Raw genomic sequence first — 27,631 nt, 5'->3', positions numbered from 1 at the left:
TTTTATATTTTTAATACACCTCATAAAAGCATTTTTTCTGTATTTTGGTCAATGAACATAAGAAACAAAAAAAAAGAAAGTATTCTGTTATTTATATTTTACTTCAAAAGTAACACGTATTTTATCCAGGCCAGTATACATGTTACTTCTTGACACGAGTCTCCAAAAGATAGAAAGGGAAAAAGGAAGAGATAAATGGCTCAATGATATAATAAAATTGAACTCAGTGTGCCTCTTGTAGATGTAATCATCAAGATCAATGCGTAGAGCGTCGCAAGCGCATGCTCCGGCAATGACAGTTGGGTGTTTGTTTCCCGCCAAACCGCGCGCGTTTCACGGCGGCCATACTTGATTTGTTGAAAATGTAAAAGTTCTTTCTAGTTTAAAAAAAAATTGTGTATAAATTAAGACACTACAATATTGGTACCATTACCTACAAGACCATAGAGTAAATAAACAAAATGCAACAAACTACACACTATATTAGTTTATTACTAGATCTTCCAGGCAGCCTTTAGGTGTTATAAATATAATTTATTTTAACGACGGAAGCGGGAATATCTTTAGCTAAATTTTCAAAAACATTTCTAGTTTCTTTCCCTGAATTATCTATTAACTTATTTATATTGTCAAAGTGATCTCAATTTTTGTTAAAGTGTTAAGCTATTTTTTTTAATAAGTGAATGATACCCTATTAAAAAAATATTAATTGATATTATTATATATAAAAAAACAATAGGTGGCCATTAAACTACTAAACTTTAAACAGTTGAAATTATTATAAACAATAAAGCATGATGCACGGTGTAATTACAAAATTTCTGATTTCTGTGCTTGTCGGAATAATATATTATTTTTTGACGACCGAAATTTTGACGACCTCGAGTTCAAGTAGCTTGCACACCGGTTTTCAGGGTGTCGCCATCATTGAGATCCGAGGTTCGATTCCCGGCCGGGTCAATATGGGGTCAATTAGAAAACCTAACTCTCTATATTGTCTCGGGTGTGAGTGTTTGTGGTAACGTATTTAAATTCATTTAATTTAATAGGACTGTGATCTTTCTTTGACGGACGTGGTTGACAGGCGGTGGGTTCGTGTCCTTATTCTTATGTCACTTGTTGTAAACCAGTCTCGTCTAAATAAAGAAAGCCTCGCCTGGACTCGGCCTTTTCTTATCAAATAAATTAAAAAGGGGAATTAATGTCCTAATTTAAAGAAAGCCAGCCGACCATAAATCCGGTCTCAATTTTATAGTGCACACCGTGAACGATATAAAAAAAATAATCTTTTTTTTAAATCACCCGCGTCGTCGAGGTTGACAAAAACTTTCAATTAAAAAACAGTACGGATTATCGAGGTTTAGAAGAACAAAGACGTTAAAAGCGCGTTCAAAATTAGAATTCTAAAAATTTGTTTTTCATCACACTTGCTCGTAAATAGTAAGTATTAACTTGACCATAATGCTCCAAATAAAAACCTCGGGTCTTTTTTCTTCCCAATACAGCCATGGTCGGTAAGGAGTTTTTTTTAATTTGGGGCACGACAACATCCTCACATAGGTCAGTTCAAGCAAGGAAGTTACATAATTTCAAAATTAAAACATTCGCTTAAACTGTTATCTAAACAGAAATTTAATTGCAATTCAGCCACATATTACTTAAATACTTATTATTAAGAATTTTTTTAAATTAATTTAAATTATTTTCTGTATTGAAATTGAGCAAACTTTTTTTACAGTCCGTCATGGCTGTATGCGTCTTTAAAAGAACACAAAACCAGCCATTTGCAAAATGCATAATTGTTGTGTTGTGAACCATATGTATACATAACAAGAAATAAACATTGTATTTATTTCCTAGCAAATGTGATAAAAAACATTTCACGGACGGTAAATAAAGGCCCCTCGCCTTCAGCTTTTCGGGCTTCTAATAGGCCCTCCCTCGTTAGTATTTCTTACTTACCGTCCTACACAATGTATTATTACAATCTTGTTGAACGTTGATGTAAATGCTGCCATAATAAGTTCCATAACAGCATTACCTATTTTACATCTCACTTCTGAGCACGCGTCTCTAACGGTTTTGGCCATTCACGATTGCTATACATTGGCAATGAAACTACACACACCAATAATTGTGAGTGTAGTGTTAAATATAACACTACACAATAGTAAAGAGCCCAAAATGTTGGTTTGTTTGGTTTATGACGATGCACTTAAATTTTTATTAAATTGATTTTCAATTATTTTTATGTGAAATTACTCTACTAGTTTGTTATAATTATTAATACAAAGATCGAACACGCAGAAAAAATTTCTTCGATCCGGCCGAATTCGAACCGACGTCTTCTAGCATCCCGTCCCAGACATTATACCAACTAAGCCACGGAACGAACCAGCGGACTTTACGATTTTTTTTATGTGCGTGCGTTGTATCTTTGTATTTGGTTTTTCAACGACTTTTTAGTCGTAGCGCCATCTATGAGAAATCTATGAAAGATTTATCACCCAGTTAGTACCTTTACAGCTACCAGTCCTGGCGAGAGATGTCGCTATTTATTTATTTAAACTATTCTATTCTATTCTAGCTATTCACTGTATTATTTAAATTTTTATTGAATTGATATTCAATTATTTTTTGTGAAATTACTCCACTAGTTTGTTATAATTATTAATACAAAGATCGAACACTCAGAAAACTTCCTTCGATCCGGTCGGATTCGAACCGACGTCTTCTTGTATACCGTGTCAGACGCTGTAGCAACTAAGCCACGGAACGAACCAACGGACCTCACGAATTTTTCTTTCTCTCGAATCCGACCGGATCGAAGAAATATTTTCTGAGTGTTCGATCTTTGTATCAATAATTATAGAAATCATTTTTTTAAATAGTTTTTCGGCCTCGGTGTAAAGTCCTATTTTTCGAGATACGACAAGATCGCTTTCCGGCGTTCGTAATTTGTATAATGGCTACATTAAAATTACCGCAATAGAACTATTTCGACTCATCCGTAGACAAAGTATACAAAGACACGACGCAAGCGTTGTGAAATGCGTTGTGAATGAAAGATTTATCACCCAGTTAGTACCTTTACAGCTACCAGTCCTGGCGAGAGATGTCACTATTCACTGTATTAATTAAATTTTTATTGGATTGATATTCAATCATTTTTTGTGAAATTACTCCACTAGTTTGTTATAATTATTAATACAAAGATCGAACACTCAGAAATAATTTCTTCGATCCGGCCGGATTCGAACCGACGTCTTCTAGCATACCGTGCCAGACGCTGTACCAACTAAACCACGGAACGAACCAGCGGACTTTACGATTTTTTTATGTGCTTGCGTCGTATCTTTGTATTTGGTTTTTCAAGGACTTTTTAGCCGTAGCGCTACCAAGAGTACGTAACACCTTTTTTGATAGGACTTCGTTTATCGGTTTCACGAATCTCCTCCATGTCATTCTAGTAATATGATTTTTTGTCTCGGTATATATGGGTCATTAAGAGCTAAGAGTACATACCTCAGCTAGAGTGGTAGTGGTGCTTTAGGCGCTCTTGCTGCCGATAATTTCAAGCACAATCGCAGCACATGCCTCAGGTCTGTTAAACCTTCCAAAATTTCAGGAGGATTGCAAAATGTTTCACTTAGAACGAGGCACAACGACAGAAATTTCATTCAGAAGTACAGTATTATAAAAAAAAACGGTCTGAGACTAGGCGCGGACTCTTGCAACACGTCGAGTTGCGTACTTAAGCCGTTTTACTTCCAATATTTTGATTGAAAAGTCATATTACAAAATTGAAGACTACGTGTTAGATAAGATGTATGGAAAGACGACATGGCTCGAGATTTCACACAAATTTGATTCCAAATGTAATCAATAGCATTCAAAGTTTCTAGTACATCCTTCTCAGGACAGTCAGCGTAGTGAACGAGCAGTAACGTAAATGTGACATTTTCAAGTGTAAATTTATTTTACGTATGGAGTAAATGATTTTTTTACTTTGACTTTAGAATAAAACTGTTACTAAACCCATATGTTGCAAGGACTAGATTCGTTTGCAGCTTGACCTCTAGACGAGTTTTCGGGCGATTTGATACTTAAAATAAAACGTTCAGACTTGAGCAGTATCTTAGTTTTCAATCATTTCTTAATACATTTCCGCACAACAATCACTACAAAATGACACTGAAGTTAGTTAGTTAGTTACTGTTATCGGATGCGTAATCTTAGACCAGGCTATATACGCGACAAATAATCGAGAAAAATAGTTTCATTTCCAGTTTGTAGAGCTGTATCAATGTATCAGATTATAATACCTTTCATCATCATCATCAACCCATTTATACGTTTCACTGCTGGGCACGGGTCTTCTCTCAGGCGACGGCTTAGGCCATAATACGCCACCCTGGCCCAATGTAAGTTGGCGATTTCATACGCTTTCCGAGAGTTGTGAACCTTCTTCGACGTGTAGATTTCATCACGATGTTTTCCTTTTTAAAATTAAGAGTTTAATTTTTCTGTGGTTAAAATTTTTAGAAATCGTGTTTTTACACCGTATTCTACCAGTGTATATTCTCAATTATACTATAATTTTTTTTCTAAAGTAAATTCAACACTTTCACTGTTTATGCGGAATCAATAAAAGCCATTTGAGGTAGCATAGATTCTTAAATTTAGAAATAGAAATAGAAACCATTTGCAACAAATAGTGCACCAAACAGTGCAACGCCACATTATAAAAAAAACACAAAAATGACTAATACAACTACAACAGAAATAACACGAAAAACATCGTAAAAACATAGTTACATAGTACTATACTGACATGTGTGCGGCTGTGGCGTGTACACAAGGATCCGATTCAGCTAATTTCACTCATTAACTCCGAAAAACTCAGAGGTGCAAGTCCGGATTGAACCCACGGCCTCTGCTTGAGAGACGGTAGATAAAACCATCAGGCTATTACTGCTTTTTTAAATATCTTTTACCTAAGGAATAATATTTATACTATTTCAGTAAAAATAAACAATACGTAATATTCAAAATGTACACATTGCACTTATTAGTGATATTATTATCACAGACAGTGTTGAGTGAAAAACTGATGAGTGAGTTTAAAGGAGTGACCGTGAAAGTGAAAAACTATGAAAATGACACTGTGATCCTTCCTTGCACTGTTATTGATACAGGTAAGTAATTAAAACATCCCATTTGTCACCTTTAGAGGTGGTATATTTTCTTCAAATTTCAATGGGACCATTACTGAGGTACCCACTTTCTAACAAAATAGTATCATCGACATAAGTTCACAAAAACTCCTCCGCCCCACTTGATGGAATGTGACGCATGGTCACAAATTACAGGCACACGGGGCTTGTCAACTTAAATGTCCCAGGGTGACGGACGTAGTCAAGTGGCAATGCCCCTCAGATCTTTGCGATTTAAAGCTCTGAGTGACACTGCAACTGCAATGGACAGGTGTGTTGTCACTTAGTACCATAAAAAAAATTATGGCGGAATAAATTCCTGTAATTCCCTCCCACACTCTCCGTGATATGTCCTATAGAATATTGATGAGCATGCAACTTAAGGGGGTTATTCAAGGCTATAAAGCTTCGCCTTTAATCACCGACAAGCCTCTTAGCACGTTTCGTAGTGGAACGCTTCATACGGAGTCACTTTTTTAATGTAAAATATGCGAAGGCTTGGTCATTTCTCGAGCGCTCAATTTCGTAAGCAAGAAAAATTTTATTTTCTTGTATTTTAATTTTTAATAAATTTTTATTTATGCATACCACTTCAATTTCGATGTTTATTCCGTGATATTCGATAGCTTCCTTCTCCAGTTCCTACGCCAAATAAATGTAGTGATTACGATCAACACCGCGTGGCGCTGGGGCCCGTGCTACAAGCGTCGACAATTGACCAACAAAGATTTAAATCTGCTGCCTTCCTGTCACTAACAAGCTGCTGACCGATACGAATAATACATAGTACCTACTGGATGTGTCACACAATGACGCCTGTGTTCCAAATGATGACATTGTTACCTTTTTTGACACAGGCTAGCCACATGTTCGACATGTGAGACTGTGATATTGACTTTTCAGATACCAAGAGACGGGACTAAAAAGTCGTGACGCCTGGTGGTAAGCGACACGCCTGTCCAAAAAAGTTGCAGTGCAGTTTAGTGCTTTAAATCGCAAAGATCTTAGGGACAGCCACTGCGCCCGTTACCCTGTGACATACGTTGAAAAGTCCCATGTGCCTGTAATTTCACCAAAACCCTTCCCCTTCCAAATCGGAACGCAGTAATGTTCACATTACACATTACTGCTTGGCGGCAGAAATAGGTAAGGTGGCAGTACTTCCCTGGACGAACCATCTCAGTCAAAATATACAATTTTTCACTTTGAATGCCGTCTTATAAATCTTTAACAGTGTTGTCCCTTCTATTAATCCCTACCCCCATGCACATGCATCGAAATGGTACAATGGTAATCTGCAGCTGTAGATAGGAAAATGTGTTATTTATTGTCTATATGCGTGCGCGCAACAAAAGGTCGCGCCTTTTGTGCTACAACTCTGATATGAATGACGGTACTGTTGGTTGTATATTTTATTGTCTGGTATTGTTTAAATATGAAGATTTTTTTAAACCTTCGTATTTTTTTGTAATTTATTTATTGGTTAATAAAATTGGTTCACTATTTCGACGCCTTACTTTCTCCAAACTCGTATCTCATAAAGGGTGATTGTTCAGGAGATGGCAAAGCTTTCTATTTAGTTTAAATTTCTTATCAAGGGTGTTGATTTGGATGCTTACTTTATTATAATTGTCCAGTGCCACAGAACTGCAGCATTTCAAGGGAGCTTTAAGTATGCCGCGGCGAAAATCTGGAATGATTTGCCTCCTCCTATTCGCGATGTAGCTTCTTTATCTGGCTTTCGCAAAAGCATTAAAGAGTTTACGCTAATAGGGCAAATGAACTGCATTAATCACTAAAGCTAGTTGTTAATTTATTTTAGTATAGTTATGACTCGGACATTATTCTTATTATTATTATTATTAATTTTATACTGTCTAAAAGCACGCTGCATATTGTAATAATTATGTTATAAATTTGGTATTGTTATTTTAAATGTTTAGGTTACGGATCAAATCCTTGTTATTCTTTTTAGTTTTTGTTAAATAGGCATAGCCATCTACCTCTTCTCAGGCTCCAGCTGAAAATCAGCGCTGTGGCTCTGCCCAGCATTAAGCGTAATGGCTAGCATTTCAGCAACTGTGTGTTTTAAGGTACGAGTTTAAGAAAGTAAGGCGACGATTTGAAGTTTTGTCTCTAGGGTTATCAACCACATTTTTTTTCCTATATACATGTATGAAAGAAATGAGGAAATTAATAATAATAATAATAACGTACACACTCAACATAGCCCCGCACTAGGGAAACCCTGGGTCGCGGGTGCCATGGACACACACAGAGACAATAACAAATTACACCCAAACTCACGAGAGAAATAAATGTGGGCCATACAAATACTTGTCCCGGCCCGGCAATCGAACCTGGGACCTCTGCGTGGCAGTCCGGTAACCGTTCGGTCACGGAGGCAGTTATAATAATTGTTTTAGGGGTTTTATTTAGAATACAGAGAAATTGAAAGTATTTTTTATGATAACAACTCACGGAAAGAACAAGTCGTGCGTATGGTATTATGCGACACGCCTGTCCACAGCAGTTGCAGTGTCACTCAGAGCATTAAATTGCAAAGATCTGAAAGCCCGTCACTCTAGAATATAAGTTAACAAGTCCCATGATCGTCTTAGAAAAGTTAATTTACCAAAATTGGTCCTCGTGGGGATCCGGGATCTCCTCGTCTAGCGACCATATTGGGCTACTTAGTTTTTTTTTATTACACCACGTTGTGCGCCTCGTAGTAAGTGACGCGACTATCCATAACAGTTGCATTGACATTCAGAGCTTTAAACGACTAAGATCTAAGGGGCACTGCCACTGCGCCCGTCATCCTGAGACGTAAGTTAACAAGTCCCATGCGCCTGTAATTTCACCAGCACCCTTACCCTTCCAAACCGGAATGCAGTAATATTACTGCTTAGTGGCAGAAATAGGCAAGGTGGCAGTACTTCCCTGGACGAACTCTTTTATAAGATTCTACTGCTTCTTGAAAAATTACAGCTCTTTGTAAGGTAGAGGCTTTATTTAAGAACTTGAAGCTATGGAGATGATGATGGCATAACGCCTGTTATGGCAAAGACGGACGATAGGGACACTCTTTTTCTTAACAACAAATTCTAGTTCGTTCATCTATAGATATCTATGTAGACTCTCGCCTCTCCTATGGCCTAAAAGATTAATTTTGAATTATTTCTTTTTGCATTTGTGCTAGAATAGAAATGTAACTGCCGCAAGTTATGATTAATACAAAGATCGAACACAGAAAAATTTCTTCGACCCGGTGGGACTTGAACCCAGGCGACCATGCTGCACCGTAGCATTGCTCTTACCAACTGAGCCACAGATCAAGTTACCGAGTTGTTGAAATTCTCCTATGTGTTTTTTGTTATTTTTATTTTATTTCGACATTTATTTCAGACCACATGACCCATATAATATATACTTAAGGACTAACATACATACAATATGATATAACAATAAAATAAACTAAATAACTAATCTCGACGTATTGCACTTGTCGGCGATGTGTTGCGCAATCTGGTGTCAGGTTACTGGTCGCGGAAGCGCCGATATATGACACCCTTCGGCCAAAGCTCTTCCTTCGTGAAGGTCGACAGATATTCGATCGGTACTTCCACCACAAACGAATTAAAATTTGCTTTGTGGCGAGACTCCAACCGCTCGACCCTTAGGGTGTATTTAGCTTTTACATATCTTTGTACTGACTTTACGCCATCGAGTATATAACCAGAAATAGAGACGAAATGTCATTTAATTTGTTTGAAAACTATTCTGCCATATCATTACCGTGACAAATGCGCTCTGATTGGCTAGCCTGAGTTCGAAACAATTGATGGGTGTCGTCAACTGTTTCAAATCGACCAGTTAACTTGAGCTTTGCTGTAATGGACGAAAATTGCAAAATTACATATTTAATACTTAATTACCGATGAAATGTGATTCCGTTTGTTTTGTAATTAGATTTTCTGTTTTTCCCGCACCATCGAATAGAACCTTTATTACAATAAATACAGAATATTTTTTGGAATATACGGAGACTTACACACAGGTTAGTAGTTGGCCTGTCTATATTTCAGTGCAAACGAGAGTTGATATTTATAAGAGTTGTACCTCTAATGTTTTACCAGGAGTATATGGCGCTTATTTCGTCTCTATTTCTGGTTATATACTCGATGCTTTACGCATCTTACGCTACTGACATCTAGTGAGAGATTTTTAAAAAACCTCACCACAGCCGATACCTGTACAGGTACTTAGCCTCAAGTGGTTAGCGGGGCTGACTGGAATTAACCTGTTTGCGGACAAAACTATTCGAATTATTATTATTTCTCAAACATGCTCGGAAATGTTTGCATTACTTCCTAAAAACGAACACGGAAAGTTTGTAATTTACGGACCATCCATTATATCTATTATATCCATCCATTACTGTCCTCTTCTCTAAACTTTAAAATCTACCTAACAAAAGAAAATCTCATACAGCCAACTGCCCAGTGTTCATAACTGCGAGAATTAAAAATACCTACCTGTACCGTTTACGTAAAAAAAAAGAAAATGGCGGTAACATCAGACTAAAGTGTTTTGATATTCTTTTGTTTTTTCATCGTTTTTGTATTTTGGTCGCGAACATGAGTGCTAGTGAAAAGAGCGATAACGAAAATATAACACATCATCAGAAGTTCAGCAGACTAGGTAGTGTTAATGCGCCTGGAAAAACAATAACATTTTCTTTTACCAATTGTATTGTATTAATTTTATCGTTAATTAGTATTTTTTACTTTTTCTATTATACATCTTCATCTCTATAGTCTTTTTTTATGTCCTCACATTGTTTGAGAAAACTTCTATACATGCCTCGGCGGGAACGGGGATTGCTTGCCTCGTGTTAATACAAGGCCTCGCTGGCGTTCGTCCTTGCAACTCATACTCGTCCAGCAATCCCTTACTTCCCGGCCTCTGCAATAATATACTATTATTGTAATATTAGAATGTCACAGTTGCTATTGTAACCAATACTTCTGTAAGGTCAAGAAGTTTTGTACGAAAGAAACGTTTACCGAGTGAACCCCAAATAGTAAGATTATAAGTAAGACAAGTATACCTTAACTATTATTGATGCCCACTTTGAACTTTTTAAGTTTATATTAAGTAATCGTTTTACTCCCACCTGTTTTACAACTTAATCATTGCTTAGGCTGTGTGCATACAGCATGTCATTTATCTTTGTAGAGTTTTTTTTATATAAAAAAATGTTGATGTTTATTTCGTAAAATTATGACAGCAACATTTGCTCATGTACTCCTTGGCCATACTAACAGTTGACACGTAGACTATAATTCCGAATTCACAACGTGACACTCAAGTCTCAGCTTGTTTTATTTACTTTTCTTCAAGAAAATGCAGAAAAATAATTAAAACAAGGTTTTTTTTTCTTTTTTTATAACATCAAGTGTCGGGACGAAGAAGTCGTGCACCTGGTGGTAAGTGACACGCCTAACCATATCGTTGCAGTGCCACTTAGAGCTTTAAATCGCAAAGATCTGAGGAGCACTGCCACTGAGCCCGTCACCCTGAGACATAAGTTGATAAGTCCCATGTAACTGTAATTTCATCAGCACCCTCTTCAAAACCGGATCGCAATAATAGGCTCATTATTTTCTATTGTTAATTAAATTTTTGATGGCTTAAGAACAATGCTTTGAATTTTTTACGCTTAAATAAAAAAAGGCAAAAAATTAAAACAAAATACTTATTTTTACACACAATGTAAAATATTTTTACGTACAATGATGTAGTGGAAGGATTGAAGGCATAAAATTAGAAAACTGGCTTTGGATTTTGTATGATTTATTTGTACGAACAATCATGAAGAACGTTTATACGACAATCTTTTTTTAAACAACTGATAACTTGTTTCGTATAGTATTCGTTTACAACACAATAGTAGTAAAGTATTGTACTATTGTATTATATTTTGTTATACATCAAAAATGTATAACAAAATATAATACAATAATTGCGGGTTTTTACGGGGTTATTACTTTATACGCGTGTATATTCATAACTTGTTTCATGTAGTTCGTGTTATTTTTATGATTTTCACGCGATAAAAGCAACTTGACGTGCGACAAAAACAATTTGACGTAGGTATATCACATGCGGTTTTATCATGACAAGGATACGTAATATTACGAGTACAACGGCAGTTTGTAGTACAAATATAGTTATTAACAATGCTGTGAAGGAAAACTGGAGTCCTGACTAAGTAAAAACTGTGTTATAAATCTCCATTGTAATGTAAGTCACTCACTCACACGTGTACAAACACACACACAGACGCAAGATCGATTCAAGTGCATATGATCTAACGATTTTTGTATAGAATTAACTGCCTGCGTGGCCAAACGGTTACCATACTGGACTGCCACGTAATAGGTCCCGGGTTCGATTCCCGTGCCCGAAGAAATATTTGTATGGCCTACATTTATTTCTCTCGTGAGTTTGGGTGTAATTTGTGTTTGTCTATGTGTGTGTGTCCATGCCACCCGCGATACAGAGTTTCCCTAGTACGGGGCAATGACTGTGTGCGCGTTATTATAATTATTTATTTCACGCGAATCGATTCAATAGGAAGGCAAATTAAAACGTCTGGGTCAGAAAGCATTATACTATTAAGCATTAACCCAATAATAGAAGCAATTGGTAAATAATATACAAAATAAACAATTAGACGATAGCTTAAAAAAACAAATAGAATGTGTAACCGGCTTTAAGGCATCAACTTGATAAATTACCATCCATGCGTGTTACGAAACAAGTTGAACTGATTACTGGTTACGGCCATTTTTTTAACTAAACAAAGAACTTAATTTACCATGTAGTTACCGTATAATCAGAGGTAGGAATAGACATTGTATATTTACCGAAAGTTCAAGGAAGTAACAAAATAGAGTGGTTAATACCTCCCTCTGAGAATCCTGCATTATTTTATTGTATTTTGTTTTATATTTTTGATATGCGATAAGTTTATTTAAGTACTTTGATGAATTATTATAATGTTAAATTATAATTGGACGTAGTTAAACAAAAAGGATCCAATCCACGTCCACTCACTTTCCAGATGTGGCAGTTTGAAGTTTAAAAATGTTTCTCACTGTTGTTTTATTTTCAAAACTTATAATGTCATGCAACTCCAGAGATATTTCTTTATGTTCATGTGTTGGATATTTTGCTGATCTAAGAGGTTAGACTTTAGGAACCGTTTGGAACATATTTTCTGATAATTTTGTGGATCGTATCCTTTTTGCTTAACTACGTCAAATTATCTTTTATTGTTTTTTGTGTTTATTTTCAAGTGTTGTTTAAGTTGTAATTATATTGTTTCACTTATTGAACTTTTACCTTTTGGCACAAACTAGAACAAGTATATTAGCTGGCTATTTGAGTTTGTCTAGGTCATTCGAAGTGAATTGAAAACTAGGCACTTTACTCTTGCTACGTAAGGCCATATTGACTTTTAGAGCATGAGAAGTGAAAAATAAATGTAGTACCAACTTTTTTTATGTTAGTTCTAGACCTCAAGAACGCTTAATTTACCAAAGCACCCCTAAACTTACTGGGGGCTTACCACAACCTCTTAAAACAATATTACTTTAACCTGACACTGACTATTCGTACCATGACTCGCTTAAAGTAATCTTATTAAAATGTTGAAACTATGGTGTTTTATTGGCAGCTTTGTTCACCATTCATTCACTCAGTTCGTACTATGAGGCGACTTTAACATTAAAGTAATATTGTTATGTCAAATTTAGCAATCTTAGAATAGTTACACGGATGCAATGGAAACAATATTATTTTCGAATTTATTGTCTAATTATTGATTTGTAATGATTAAAAGTTAAGTTGAACTTATTTATTTACATATATCTCTTCAATATTCTGTTTATTTTTTTATTTAATAGTACATACGAAATAATTTCTCGTTAAATAAAAGTACGCGATGTTTATTACGTAGAATTATGACAGCGCCATCTATCTATCCTTGGCCACACTAACAGTTGACACTAGACTATAATTCCGAATTCATAACGTGACAATCAAGACTCAGCTTGTTTTATTTATTTTTCTTCATGAAAATGCAGAAAAATAATTGAAAAACAATTTTTTTCTTTTTTTATAACATCAAGTGACGGGACGAACAAATCGTGCACCTGATGGTAAGCTACACGCCTGTCCTTAACAATTACAGTGCCACTCAGAGCTTTAAATTGCAAAGATCTGAGGGGCACTACCACTGCGCCCGTCACTCTGAGACATAAGTTGATAAGTCCCATGTGACTGTAATTTCACGTAATTTTAATAGATTTCATTATTTACACACTTTTCTTTTTTGGCATTTAAAATTCTCTGAATGTAAATAATATTAAGTACTTTAAATTATACTACGATGGGACGATTCGGAACATCAAAAAAGAAAGAGATGGCATTATACAGTCTATATAGCGTTATTTCTTTCCTATTTTTAGTAATGAATAGACGATATAGGGAAATCATTCGTTCTTTCCATTGACTTACAATTATATGGACGTCGGGTCCGCGCTAAAAAGTGTCCGAACTTATAGGGCGTTAAAATCGTATACAGAGCGTCATTCACGCTTTAGTCTTCGTTTGTTCGACTGACAGCGAAGCAAGCAAAATTAGACAGTACTGCGATGACATTACAATTTAAATTCAACGTTTTAGCTTTTTCATATTCCTTTACATGTCACTACGTTTAAATAGGTTGACTTGGGACATTTTTTTCGTGGTTTTTGTATTAGACCTGTCGTCCATTTATTTGTAAGTCAATGGTTCTTTCAGTCAATTTAACAATAAAACATTACTTGGTTGATAGGTTTGTCATGGTACGAATATGAGTAATATTATAATAAGCTTAAAAAGCTTACATTGAAATAAGATTGTTTTTTGAAAGGTTATGGAAGGCCCGAGATCGACTGCACTGATTTTAATGCAAATGAGCGTTTACTCCGCATAACCGTCTGTCCGTATTGAAAAGACGACTGTACCGTCTCTAATTTAATGGGCCCCGTCGCTTCAGATTAATGTCTTAGTCATGGCATGGACCAGTAATTCGAGAGGACTGCTAAACGCGGTACAAGACAATGTAGTCGGGTATTTAGTAGGTACCTTTTGGTAACAAGATGGAGTTATGAAGGCATCTAGCTGAGTTAAAAAAACTTTTATATTAAATTGATATTCAATTATTTTTTGTAAAATTGCTCCTAAATAGTTTGTTATAAACACGAAGAAACATTATTTCGATCCGGCCATTGACTTACAAATAAATGGACGGCGGGTCTAATACAAAAACCACGAAAAAAATGTCCCAAGTCAACCTATTTAAACATAGTGACATGTAAAGGAATATGAAAAAGCTAAAACGTTGAATTTAAATTGTAATGTCATCGCAGTACTGTCTAATTTTGCTTGCTTCGCTGTCAGAAGAAACAAACGAAGACTAAAGCGTGAATGACGCTCTGTATACGATTTTAACGCCCTATAATTTCGGACACTTTTTAGCGCGGACCCGACGTCCATATAATTGTATGTCAATGGATCCGGCAGTCAAAATGAAATAATCCTTATTTCATAGGTAAGCAAATTACACTTGAAATCTGATTAAACTCTACTACTCATTCGTAAGGCAATAAGAAACTCTAGGGGTTGCTGTTTGTAGGTAAAGATACATTTGAATACATTTATCATTATAATATTTAATTTAAACATCTCTACGTCTACATCTCTCATCTACATCGAGATTTCCTGCAAGAGTTAAACGGCTCACTACCACGGATTTTTATCATCCCAGTTCGCAGAAGTCCACCAGCCACCAGCGCCTTCAGCCAAGGTGAGCTGACACTCTTACAAATGTTCCATTTGAGCTACAGAACGAACAAACAGCCCTTACGTATTTTTCCATGTGCTAGTTGTTGACCTTTGTTTTTGGTTTTTAATATTTTTTTTCCGTAGCGCCATCTGTGAGAAATCTATAAAAGTTTGTTATAATTATTAATACAAAGATCGAACACAGAAAAAGCTCCTTCGAATTAATTATAAAATTTTCCTTCTTAATGTTCAATCTAATTAACAAAATAAATAATCAAACATTAAATTATACATTTCAAGGTCAATTAATAATTCTGTTCAATGTCATATGTATATATTTTTAAATAATATCAAATGACGGGAGGAGCTAGTGCTGCGCCTTAAGCTACGCGCCTGTCCATTACAGTTGCAATGCCATTTAGAGCATTAAATCGCAAAGATCTGAAGGGCTCTGCCACTGCGCCCGTCACCCTGAGACAGAAGTTGACAAATCCCATGTGCCTGTAATTTCACCAGCACCCTTCAAAAACAAAAAAATATATAAATTATAATTCACACTATATTTCGAGTTCTTAGGTTTTCGCGATTGTTACACATAGGAAATGAAAGTAATTTGTAACCACGTCAAAGAACATATAGCTGACGTCAAACACCGTCGCGTAAACAAGTCTGCAGTCTGCGAGCACGTCATGGATAAACCTACACATTCAATGAAGGTTGACAAACCCCAGGTCCTTGCAAAAGAAGTCCGTTATCTACCCAGGATGCTGCGAGAGGCCATTGAAATTAAAAACATCCTGATTTCAACAGGGAAGATGGTTTCTCCGTACCACCAGTTTGGGATCCAGTATTTCCTCTAATGAAAAATCCCAAACAGACATAAGACTGCAGTACTAATTAATATGTTTTAGTTTATTCTAATTTCTATTAATAATTAATAAAAAATTGAACCTAATAAAATTCATTCAATGAAATAATTTGTAAAACTTAATGCAGCGTAAATTGGAATGTTTTCTTTGTAAATTTAAAAATAAGGTATTTAATTAATAACTATTGTAACTATAGTGAAAAAATAGGGTGGTTTGCATCAATATTAGACATAACTGGTTGAAGACTGTACCACCTCAGTCAACCGTGACTATGGGACCTGTAAAGCGCCCGAAATGTCGGTTTGTTTGAAAAAACAAATATAGGCGATTTAAATCCGGAAAAATAGTTTCATTCACACTATATTGTCACTCAAATACTCATCAACAGTGTAAGAACACTTTTTAATCAACAGACTTGACAATTCCCTCCTAAACATAACCAAGGAGAGGATTTTTAACCATTGTGGCAGTTTGTTATAGAGTTTAGACACCACATGTTCGTTGAGTCTTCAAGCTAATCTCCTGAAAAAATGCCATTTTGCCGACGTGGCGTGGTTACACCAGGTGCCGTACCATGAACTCTTATTGCGATTCAACTTTGTACTTACACAAGTCTGTTTCGCTTATTCGTACCGTCTTAAAAACGATCACGTCAACAGCATTTACGCCAACGCTAAAACCAAATCCTAAATTAATCCGCCTTTGAAATCTATAGCATTCATTCCTTTTTCGTGCCATGACGTACTTATTTGACATTAGTTGATCCAATGTTGGTTCGCTGTAATGTCATAAAATTCGGCTCAAAAATAGTTACTCAATTAGCATTGAGTATTTGAGACGATTAAATTGAGACGTTTTGCTATTCTATCAAACAATTTTTCATTTATTTAGAGGGTTTACCTATTTTTTTTGAGGATTTACATAATTGTTTATCAGTTAAAACGTGTTGTAAGCTGTTGATTAATAGTAAAAAATCATTAGTGTAACTAACACGCAGCGAACACACGTACATAACTTTACGCCCTTTTCCCATCGCGATAACCAGAGACGTTTTAAGAAGGCGATAAGTATTGAATGCATTTAGTTTCAAATCAATATCGATCTTGATGGACGTTCCCTAGTATCGGTATTAAGATCACGGTTTCTTCTTACAAAAAAGTTAGTTGGTTGTTATAACACGAAATGCTATTGTGCCGATAATTATGTTTTGAAGTTGACCAGTTTTTACTTACACAAATAATGTGTACTTGTGAGAAATGTGTAGGAAAAACAAAAAGAACTAGCGAAGTTAGCGAATGAATAACATATAGGTAACTACACCGACAATTCCGGAGCACCTTTGTACTTTGTACTTTGTACGCATATTCGCTACGCTGCGGTTTCATAAAATGGAAGCATTGGGTGTAACAAAGCCGTATCACGTAAAAATGAGAGTCGAAAAACTTTTAAATAAAGTCATAATGTCTTTTATCTTTTTATAACTGCGGTTTGGGTGTAATTTGTGGTTGTTTATGTGTGTCCATGGCACCCGCGATACAAGGTTTCCCTAGTTCGGGGCTATGAATGTGTGGTTATTATTTAATAAATAGGAAATTACACCTTGGTAATTCGGAAAATGTCATAAATATTATGTCATAAAATATTTATAATATGACTCTTATATATTTTATTATTTATTTGTCCCATAATTTAGCTAAAATATTCAGGTGTTATTATTATTTTAAAACAATGAGAAACATTTGACTTTTTTTCCCTCGTGTTTCCCGCCCTTTGTCGCATCAAACTAAATTCGAGTCTCCGAGGCCTCAGAGACGCTCCAGGTTGAGGATGCGCATGGTGGTTGAAATCACTCGTTTCAGACATTTAAACTTAATTATTTTTAAACTGCAAGCCGTAACGTACGTACTAGTCCCCCGATGATGGAAAAGTGAAGGCGAGTTTACTCGAGGATCTGAATTTTTTTTTCCTTCCAGATCAACTGCTCCACGTTAAGTGGTATAAGGAGACCACGCTCCTCGGCGATTCGTCCGATCCTCACCACCTGCTGCCGCCACGGTTCAGGATGAACACCGACTATAGTCTCCAAATCTCGCCTCTGATGGCTGAGGACACTGCTAATTACTTTTGTGAAGTGAGTAACCATCCACACCCAATTCTAAGTTAGGTTCCACTACAGGGCGAACCATTGAGAGATGTTGCTATTAAATATTCACATATGTACGTACAGCCACAGGGATTATAACCGTGTACCTCTGATGATTAAAGAGCGTTCTTGAAATGAAATGAAATTTTTTCAATTATTTGCTTAAAACATGGTGTGTATTGTACATTAAGCACTCATTTGATATCAACGTTTATCTAAAAAATCAGTCAATTTGTAATAATTTTTGTCTCTAAGAACAAATTATTTGGTAACGTTTTAATGTCTTTTGGTAGAGCATAATAAATTCGGATACACATGCCATTACATTGATGATTGATTTTTTTTGTAATAAGACAATCTGGGTTTATTATTGTACACCAACGTTTTCCACTGCCTTACAAATTTCTTTCTTCACACAGTATCATTTTCAATGTCATTTTCATGTCAATTTCATTTTACAATATCTTCCACTGCCTTTACTAAATGTTGTATAACGTGATAATAGCATTTGTATCACTGTCTCCTGCTTTCTTCTACGTAGACCGATTACGAGTGTGTGTTTAAAAAAAAAATTGGCTTACACTCAACCTCACGCGGTTGACGTGAAGATGTCGACGAGGATCCACTACGTTTGACTAAAGTACGTGTAAGTATGCTACGATACCGTGGTCTCAGGTTCATGTCCTGCCAGGTCGAAGAATTTTTTCTTTGTATCCTATCTTTGTATTAATAATTATAAAACAAGACTGTTCATTCTGCATCCGTGGCCGAATGGTTACCATACTGGACTGCCACGCAACATCCTGCGTTCGATTCTTGGGCCGGGAGAAATATTTTTTGGCCAACATTTATATCTCTCGTGAGTTTGAGTGTAATTTGTGGTTGTCTATGTGTGTGTCCATGGCACCCGCGATACAGGGTTTCCCTAGTGCGGGGCTATGAGTGTGTGTGTTATTATTATACTATATTATTCTGATCTTAAAAATGTCCAAGAAATTATCGAGTTCTTAGGTTTTCGCGATTGTTACATATAGGAAATGAAACTATTTTTCCGAATTTAAATCGCGTATATTTGTTTTTTCAACCACGGGACCTGTACAGACAGGTCCCGTGGTCACGGTTGACTGAGGTAGTACCACAACAACAAACAAATATACGCGATTTAAATCCGGAAAAATAGTTTCATTTCCTATCCAAGAAATTGTTCATCCTTAGAAGCAAAACCACCGGCGAATTCTCGGAATTACGGCCAGGGGGTTTTATTTTTTGTAAATAAGGAGAGAAACGAGCAGACGAACCATTTTACACGAGGTGGTCATCGTCGCCCATGGACATTTGCAACATCATATGAGTTGCCTATGCGTTGCCAGTCTATGAGAGCCCTGTAAACACGCTTTTTGAAGAACTGTACGTCATAGCGCAAAGTAAATACTTCCGGGGGAAGATCATTCCACACTTCGCAGGTTCGAGGAAGAAACGAACGAGATGCCCGCGTAGTCTTACAATGCCAGGCATCTAACACGTGGGGATGGACTCTACTCCTTTGGCGGGAGGTGCGATGGTAGAAACGAGACGGAGGCACCAGTTCGAAAAGTTCCTCGGAACACAGAGCCAACGCCTCTCCGTAGGCGAAGGGGCTCCATTTACTACGAAATACGAAACAACGAATCATTTTTGTTTCGTTTCGCCCGAAAAGAGCCTCCCCAAACGACGTACCATTCCTTTCTTGTGTCTGGCGCATCCTAGGCAACAATCGGCGGATACCTTACGCCCATTTGCAAATTTGTCATGTCTACTGTATGCCGTCATAAAAAGAAAGATTCGCCCAAAGGTTTAGCTTCATACAAATATGTATCTTCACACAAAATTCTAACAATAATGTTCTGTGCTTCGCTTTTGACTGTCGGTGTTTTCAAAAATAAAACTTCTTAGGAGGCATGAAAAACGTATTAAAAAATGTAAATTACCTATTCATTCAAAAACAGAAGAATTACTAGTCTAACAGTCACAAGTCATATGAGATAAATAGAAGGAGTTAGTATTTTTTCCGTTTAGGCGTAATTTAATTTTTACAACCACTCTGTTGTCGTATTATTTATTTAAAGAGAATATGGGCTAAGGGCATCATAACACTTATCGACAAAGATTCAAGACGGTCAAAAAAACCTTTATATTCAATATAAAAAGAGTGAAAAAGACGCGCGTTTCGCGTCAACGATCCTAAAGGAAGCGGAAGGCGCAACGTCTCTTTCGCACTTATGGCACGAACATAAAGCTTTTTTAGACAGGCTCAAACCAATTCCGCGTTAATAAGCGTGGTGGCTCCCTAACACTTATTTGCATTATTATTGAGGAAGTCACCTGAATAATATGCATTATTATGATATTAAACATCGTTACTTAACCTCTCGTGTTCTGACAAATCCAATATGGCGGATTATTGCAATCATCATGACGTCATCAATGACAATCCCAGGGTTGCTAGCCTATAAACACCTAATTTTAATTAAATACCTTAAATTGTAACACGATTTTTGTTTCTGGGTCATCATCATTTATTTGTAATTGGTTCTAACATAAAAACATGAAACCATTTTATTTCACTGCAAATCTTCGCTCTTGTGATCAAAAAAGTTGAAATTTGCGTACTATACAGAAAAGAAATACAAATTATCGGGTTTCTCATTGACTTACAAATAAATGGACGACGGGTCTAATACAAAAACCACGAAAAAATGTCCCAAGTCAACCTATTTAAACGTAGTGACATGTAAAGGAATATGAAAAAGCTAAAACGTTAGATTTAAATTGTAATGTCATCGCAGTACTGTCTAATTTTGCTTGCTTCGCTGTCCGTCGAACAAACGAAGACTAAAGCGTGAATGACGCTCTGTATACGATTTTAACGTCCTATAAGTTCGGACACTTTTTAGCGCGGACCCGACGTCCATATAATTGTAAGTCAATGGAACCTTATATTTAAAATCTCACTCACAAGCACGCACAAGTAATTTCATTGCTTTGTAAGTAACATTATTTAATTTCCTATTATTTAATAAGTAATGTTAAATTGGTTTTAGGAATTTTCTCGTCTCTATTAAGTTTTCGCATATAATAAATATTGTACATCTTTTCTTGAATTGGTTACCCACGAGACAGGCTTCGCCTAGTGTAGGAGCCAGTGTAACCGGTTTAGAAAAAGTTTAAGTCTTAAACATATGTATCCCATAAAGTGTAATATAATGTATCTCACTTCCATGGCTGTTATCTGGAATTTAACTGTATTTGTTTTTATGTACAAATAAATTACTAAATTACTTACTAAAATCTATAGTATCTTTCAACCAAAATTCTATAAATTGATGATATTAGTAGATTTACGAGATTATGTAAATACAATATAAGTGTTATAGCTATTTAAGTACCAACAATGTGACTACCATAAAAGCAAAGTGTCCAGGGTATACATACAGCTATTCTTTTCTTCTGTACACCGTTTAGGTTCTGGGGTTTCTCTCAGTTAAAAGTTTACGGAGACTGGTATCATGACTGTGGCATCACAGTACATTTACTCAAATATTTTGTATGCCCGTAAAAATATACACAATTTCGTTAAGAAAGAAGATATCCATAATGTTACCTTTAGAACTAAGTCCAAACCCACACATGGTACCACGATTTCGGTTAACTAAGGTAAACGATTATTTTACGGGGAACTGTATACGATTTTACAATAAGATTCCAGCATTTAAGTTTATCAATACTTAAGTTTAAAACTTACATTAAAAAATATTTTAATTAAAGTGTGATAATTACACAATTGTAGGCTACGTGTTAGATAAAGGTGTGTGGAAAGACAACATGACTCTAGATTCCACACAAATGTGATTCAATGTGATCATTAAGTTTATTTGAAAGAGCAATCCCTTGAGTTTCTTGTTCGTTCTTCTTAGGGAAGTCGGCTCAGTGAACGAGGAGTAGCTTAAAAAATGACGTTTTCAAGTGTAGTTTTTTTGTTACATGGAATAAATGGTCCTTCGACTTTGACTTTTCTACATACATGCTTTTCTATTATATACAAACCAATGCCTACCTACTGTCAAATCAAAAACAGAACCTTTTTGAAAAAATTATTACATAGTGCATTTAACAATGACACTTAGTTCTGAATAATATATTATATGTATGTACAATGTATGTAAAACAATAAGTAAATGCGAATGAATTTACAAAATACAGTCATTATAATGCCACATTATATAAAGGAAGTATGACATTCCTCATGATTCACTCTCAAATACGATGTGGTTTTGAAGTAATTGTACCTACTCCGATGTGTTAATATGCGATGAAAAGTAGTGATGAAAGAGACTCAGTCTTTTAAGGCATTTTATAACGACTCGACTTAATTCGAGTCCTGTAAAATGGTTTGCTGGACTCCATTCTAAAATTAAGACTGGGGTTCGAGTTTTTATTAAAAGACTCAATCGTTACACTAAAAGACTCAAAAGACTTAAACGACTAGAACGACTTGAAACACATATACGACTCGAGTTGTTTGCAAAGAACTTATACCTATTTTATGTCCTATTAAACCCGAAGTTTCTAAATAAAAATGACAAGTAGTATGTAGTAAATAATCACGTTTATTTACTTATAATAAAAATCGTAAAATAAATACCTTGTGGGTAGAAATTAAATCACGCCGTACGGCTCATGGCATCATGGCTTTTATGGGGAACTGTATACGTTTTTACAATAAGATTCCGGAGAATATATTAAGATTATCATTCCTAAGTTTAAAACTTACATTAAAAGTATTTTAATTGAAAAGTCATATTACAAAATTGAAGAGTATGTATTAGATATAGAAGTATGGAAAGACAACAAGAGTCTAGATTCCACAAAAATATGATTCAAAGTGTATTCCATAGCATTTAAGTTTATTTAACAACAGCAATCCCTAGAGTTTCTTGCTCGTTCTTCTCGGGAAGGTGATGAAAGAGACTCAGTCTTTTAAGGCGTTTTATAACGACTCGACTCCATTTTCCTGTAAAACTCGACTCTAAAATTAAGACTGAGGGTGCGATTCTTTATTAATAAGACTCAGTCGTTATACTAAAAGACTCAAAAGACTTAAACGACTCGAGTTGTTTGCAAAGGACTTATACGTATTTTATATTTTATTAAACCCGAAGTTTATAAATAAAAATGACGCAAGTGACGTAAGTAAAAATGACGTAAATAATCACGTTTATTTACTTATAATAAAAATCGTAAAATAAATATCTTGTGGGTAGACATAAAATCACGCCACACGACTAGCGACTCCCGAGGCTATGCAGCGCCAGTCATTTTAGTCGTTTTAGTCTTTTCAAGAGAGTTAAAAGACTTCGACTGAATTAGTCTTCAGTTTTAGTCTTATGACTCAAGACTTGAGGGTTAAAAGACTAGGCTAGTCGTGAGGCGTTAAAAATTTGTCGAGGTTTTTTAAAAGGCCTTAAAAACTGAGTCTCTTTCATCACTAATGAAAAGCTTGGTCATAATTTTGATGACAATATTGCTATTATTTGATTGAAAAGTCACTCTGGCGTTGGCAAGGGAAACTTATAGAAGACCATCGTTTCGAATTATACGCCTCAGCACGTAGCTTTCCCACATTTCGTCCTACAGAAGCGAGGGAGAGCTCTTTGACGATAACCTATCACAAAGTCGAAAATTCTTTTGTCCGAAATAACGTTTGTCGAATGTTCATTATACACCGAAAACCGAATTATAACGAAACAGTTGTTCTTTCAGAATATGTTGAATGTTTATCGCAAAGACACGATTAGGTTCGGTTAGGTTAGGTTAAGTTAGGTTTAAAAGAAAAAACATTTTCCTCTCAAAATTACTTTCGAGGTTATGAAATTTCGACCAAACGTAATTTTTGGAAAATGTCATTTCGAGCTACTGATAGGTAACCCTCTTTGACTTCAGAAAAGAAAGGGCTACCATCTGGCCCCAACCTGATACCTATCGAAAAAATTTCTAGTCTCTAGAACTAAAATCAATTATTTATATATTATACAGGTATAAAACTTTATACACACTGCCCTTTTGACTATTTATATAGATTAGGATAAAAAAGGGAAACCCACGATAGCTCCACAGAACGAACGTTACTTATGAGTAGATACTATCTCAGCTCGAATTCGATTTTGTCCCGTACCGATGAAGTTAAAGTATTTTAAAAATATGTATCGTATACTATACGGGTTCTATTTAGTTTAGTTGATATAAAAGATATCATTGGCATATGTCAAATACATATTGAATATAGCGGTTTTCTTCTAAAATTTCGAGGTAAAAATCAGTTTTTTTTTTGTATCGTGAAAATTTTTAAAATTTTTAGCAATCGTGTTTTCACACCGTATCCTAAATTTTAGAATAATATTTTTTCCAACACAACACAGACTGCTATTCGAAATCAATCGAAGGCATTTGAAATTGTATCGACTTTAAAAGAACAGTTTTGCAATTGGAAAAAATACGTCTTACATTATTTTTCAAACGAGCAAATCTGATTTCCATCTTCAATAGAATACTAAAATAATATTGTTTACTGCTTATTACATACCTACGGGAAACCATCTTTCTAAATATAAAATAAATTATAAAATTAGTGAGTGTTTGTCAGAAAGTAACTAAATTGAAAACTTTTGTCTTATGAAGAGCATAGTAATACTATAACTAATCAATAAATGTTCATATCTAGTCAACCGCACTTGAGATAATATCTTTTAATTTCTATCTTCCTGATATTTAATTTCAACCTAAGGACCACCCCGTCCAGTTAATTAGTGCTTAACTGAGCCCTGTGATGTTTAACTGCCATCTTCCGCTTGTATGATATTCAATACGTCACAATACACTTTAACCGTCAAGGAGAACGTAGTAAGATAATATATGTCTGAAAATGTTAAAATGTTGTTGTAAAATTAAAAATAAGGTATTTAATTAATAACTATGGTAACTATAGTGAAAATAGGGTGGTTTGCATCAATATTAGACATAACTGGTTGAAGACTGTACCACCTCAGTCAACCGTGACCATGGGACCTGTAAATGGCCCGAAACGTCGGTTTGTTTGAAAAAAACAAATATACGCGATTTAAATCCGGAAAAATAGTTTCATTTCCTGTGTGTAACAATCGCGAAAACCTAAGAACTCGAAATGTATTCATTACTATAAGTCTATTGCAATTGAATACAGCACCCCTCTCCAAGGTAGTTTATTGATTTAATGCTAACAATTTATTGCTTAATGCCAAGAAGACAAAATGTGTTAAATTTGAATTACCTAACGTAAAATCGACTAGTCCAAGCATAGAAATAAACGAGGAAAAGTTAGACCTTGTTATTATTGCCGTCTTCTTGGGAGTGACCTTACCAATGGTTTCCACATATAAGATGCATACGCAGTCCGCAGAATACGTTAGTTTACCGATGTTAGTACTGCTAGACTAGTTTACTTTAGTTACTGCCATAGTATAATAATGCTACGGGATTCTCATGCGGGGTAAAGCGGCAGATATTCAAACCATATTTGTGTTGTAAAAACGAGCGATTCGTTCTGTGTATCGTTTAGATTCTCGGGTTTCTCTCAGAGAAAAGTTTAAGGAGAGTAGTATCATGACTGTGGCATCACAGTACATTTACTCAAATATTTTACATATCCGTAAAAATATAAATAATTTCAATAAGAAAGAAGATATCCATAATATCAACCCTAGAGCTAAGTCTAAACTCATGGTACTACGAATTCTTTGCAAGGTAAGAGATCATTAACGTAAATTGAATTCTAATTTAAGTGATGTAACTAGAACCTGGAATATAGGTGATTTATTTTACTTTACCTCTTTTGGAACCTTCAAAGTTAGTTCGATTATAGAATGGAACTAATTTGAATGTCTATAGAGCAAGCACATGTAACTAGAGATGGGAAAACTGCTTATATTTTTAAACGATAGAACATTGTTTTTTTAAAAAAAACGTGCTTTTTAGTTTGAAGTTTCAAAATTATTCAGAAAAACGTTTAAGCGCATAGACTTTAATGTTAAAAAAGCTTGCAATGTTGTGTTGATAGCGAAAAGCAAGAGTAGAAGTTTTATTAGGGGACGAACAATTCGTGTGCCTGGTGCACTTACCACTTACCACACTTGCACTTACCACACGCCTGTCCTTAACAATAGCAGTGCCACTCAGACTTTTAATCACAAAGATGAACGGTACTGCCACTGCGCCTGACACCCTGAGACATAAGTTAACAAGTCCCATGTGCTTGTAATTTCACCAGCACCCTTCAAAGCCGGAACGCAGTAATGTTCAAATTACTGCTTGGCGGCAGAAATAGGGTGGCAGTACTTCCCTGGATGAACTAGGAGCTCTACTGCTACTAAATTTGCTACTACATTGACGAATACATTTTTTTTTAATTTAGATAGCGGGACTTGAAACACAACCACGTTGTAAAAAATCAGATTGTTGAATATTGAACTGACCAACGCTTATGCCTAAATAGAAAAGCGTGCATATGTGCTTATTTTAAAATGCAGAATTTTTTTTAGTGCTTTTCATGTAAACGTCCACCTCTACATGTAACCAAATAGGTACTGTCGTAATTCAACATTTTCGAATTGAGAAAACAGTTTGTTGTTTACTAGCAAATACTCTCGGCAAAGGTGAAAACATTATGATGGATCCTACACGTTGAAAAAGGAAACGTGTGATGTCGCCAACCCGCATTAGACCAACGAGACAGTCTACGGCTTAAACCATAGGACGTATAACTGTTAACGACTATGATGATGATGGAATAGCTGATTGTTTTTGTAGTCAAAGTCAAAGTATTTATTCTTCCTTGTGTTACACAGATCTTATTTAAATAGTACCAACATGACCCTGTTTGGGAAATAAAGAAAAACTAGCAATAGAAACAATAATTGTACAGGTATTAATTAAATACCTATACACTTAATTAAATTATAGTGAAGCATATTCGTATTTATGAGTAGAATCATCCCCTAAATATCGCGATAATACGTTCTTTAAAAACATCTGAAATTTTGTGAGAAATATTAAAAAACGTATATATTTTTGTAGCAACAACTACGGAATGTTAGCAACTTAATTTTCTTTTTTTGATTTGGCATAAAGGCGGTCTATTCTTCATATTGGTTTCACTTTTCATTACCAACTATTTATTTATTAGCAACACTAACATTATCACAATACATTTTTGTCTTAATTGACTTGGGTGTTCTACATTGTACGTACATACATTATACACAACAACAAAAAGTGTTGACGGCAATTTCAAAACAACAATCACAAGTTAAATTTAAATTTTTGACAAATTTACATTACATAAATAATTTAAATTAAATAGCAATAGAATACACTGATAAAAAAAATGAACTTACTTAATTAATTATATTTTCTTTTTAGTTCATTTTATTTTG

General features: G+C 35.3%; 1 protein-coding gene across 2 annotated transcripts in view; it reads left to right on the top strand.

The window, feature by feature from the left end:
• Window positions 1-320: 320 nt before the first annotated feature.
• The window catches only part of LOC113233648 (roundabout homolog 3-like), a 43,120-nt gene continuing 15,809 nt past the window's right edge, over window positions 321-27,631 (top strand). The window contains exons 1-3 of one of the 2 annotated variants that reach the window (XM_026468815.1): window positions 321-364; window positions 5,026-5,198; window positions 17,959-18,116. In XM_026468815.1, coding sequence (XP_026324600.1) covers window positions 5,054-5,198; window positions 17,959-18,116 — 303 coding nt within the window. In that variant the 5' untranslated portion in view covers window positions 321-364; window positions 5,026-5,053. Of the gene's footprint in view, window positions 365-4,929; window positions 4,951-5,025; window positions 5,199-17,958; window positions 18,117-27,631 lie in introns of those variants that run through there. The other variant, XM_026468816.1, reaches the window with a different exon arrangement.

This window comes from Hyposmocoma kahamanoa, unplaced genomic scaffold, assembly GCF_003589595.1.
Source record: "Hyposmocoma kahamanoa isolate Upper Pololo Valley unplaced genomic scaffold, ASM358959v1 79, whole genome shotgun sequence".
Taxonomy (NCBI): domain Eukaryota; kingdom Metazoa; phylum Arthropoda; class Insecta; order Lepidoptera; family Cosmopterigidae; genus Hyposmocoma; species Hyposmocoma kahamanoa.
The sequence above is the reverse complement of the archived record's forward strand: the minus strand, read 5'-3'. Positions and strand labels throughout refer to the sequence as shown.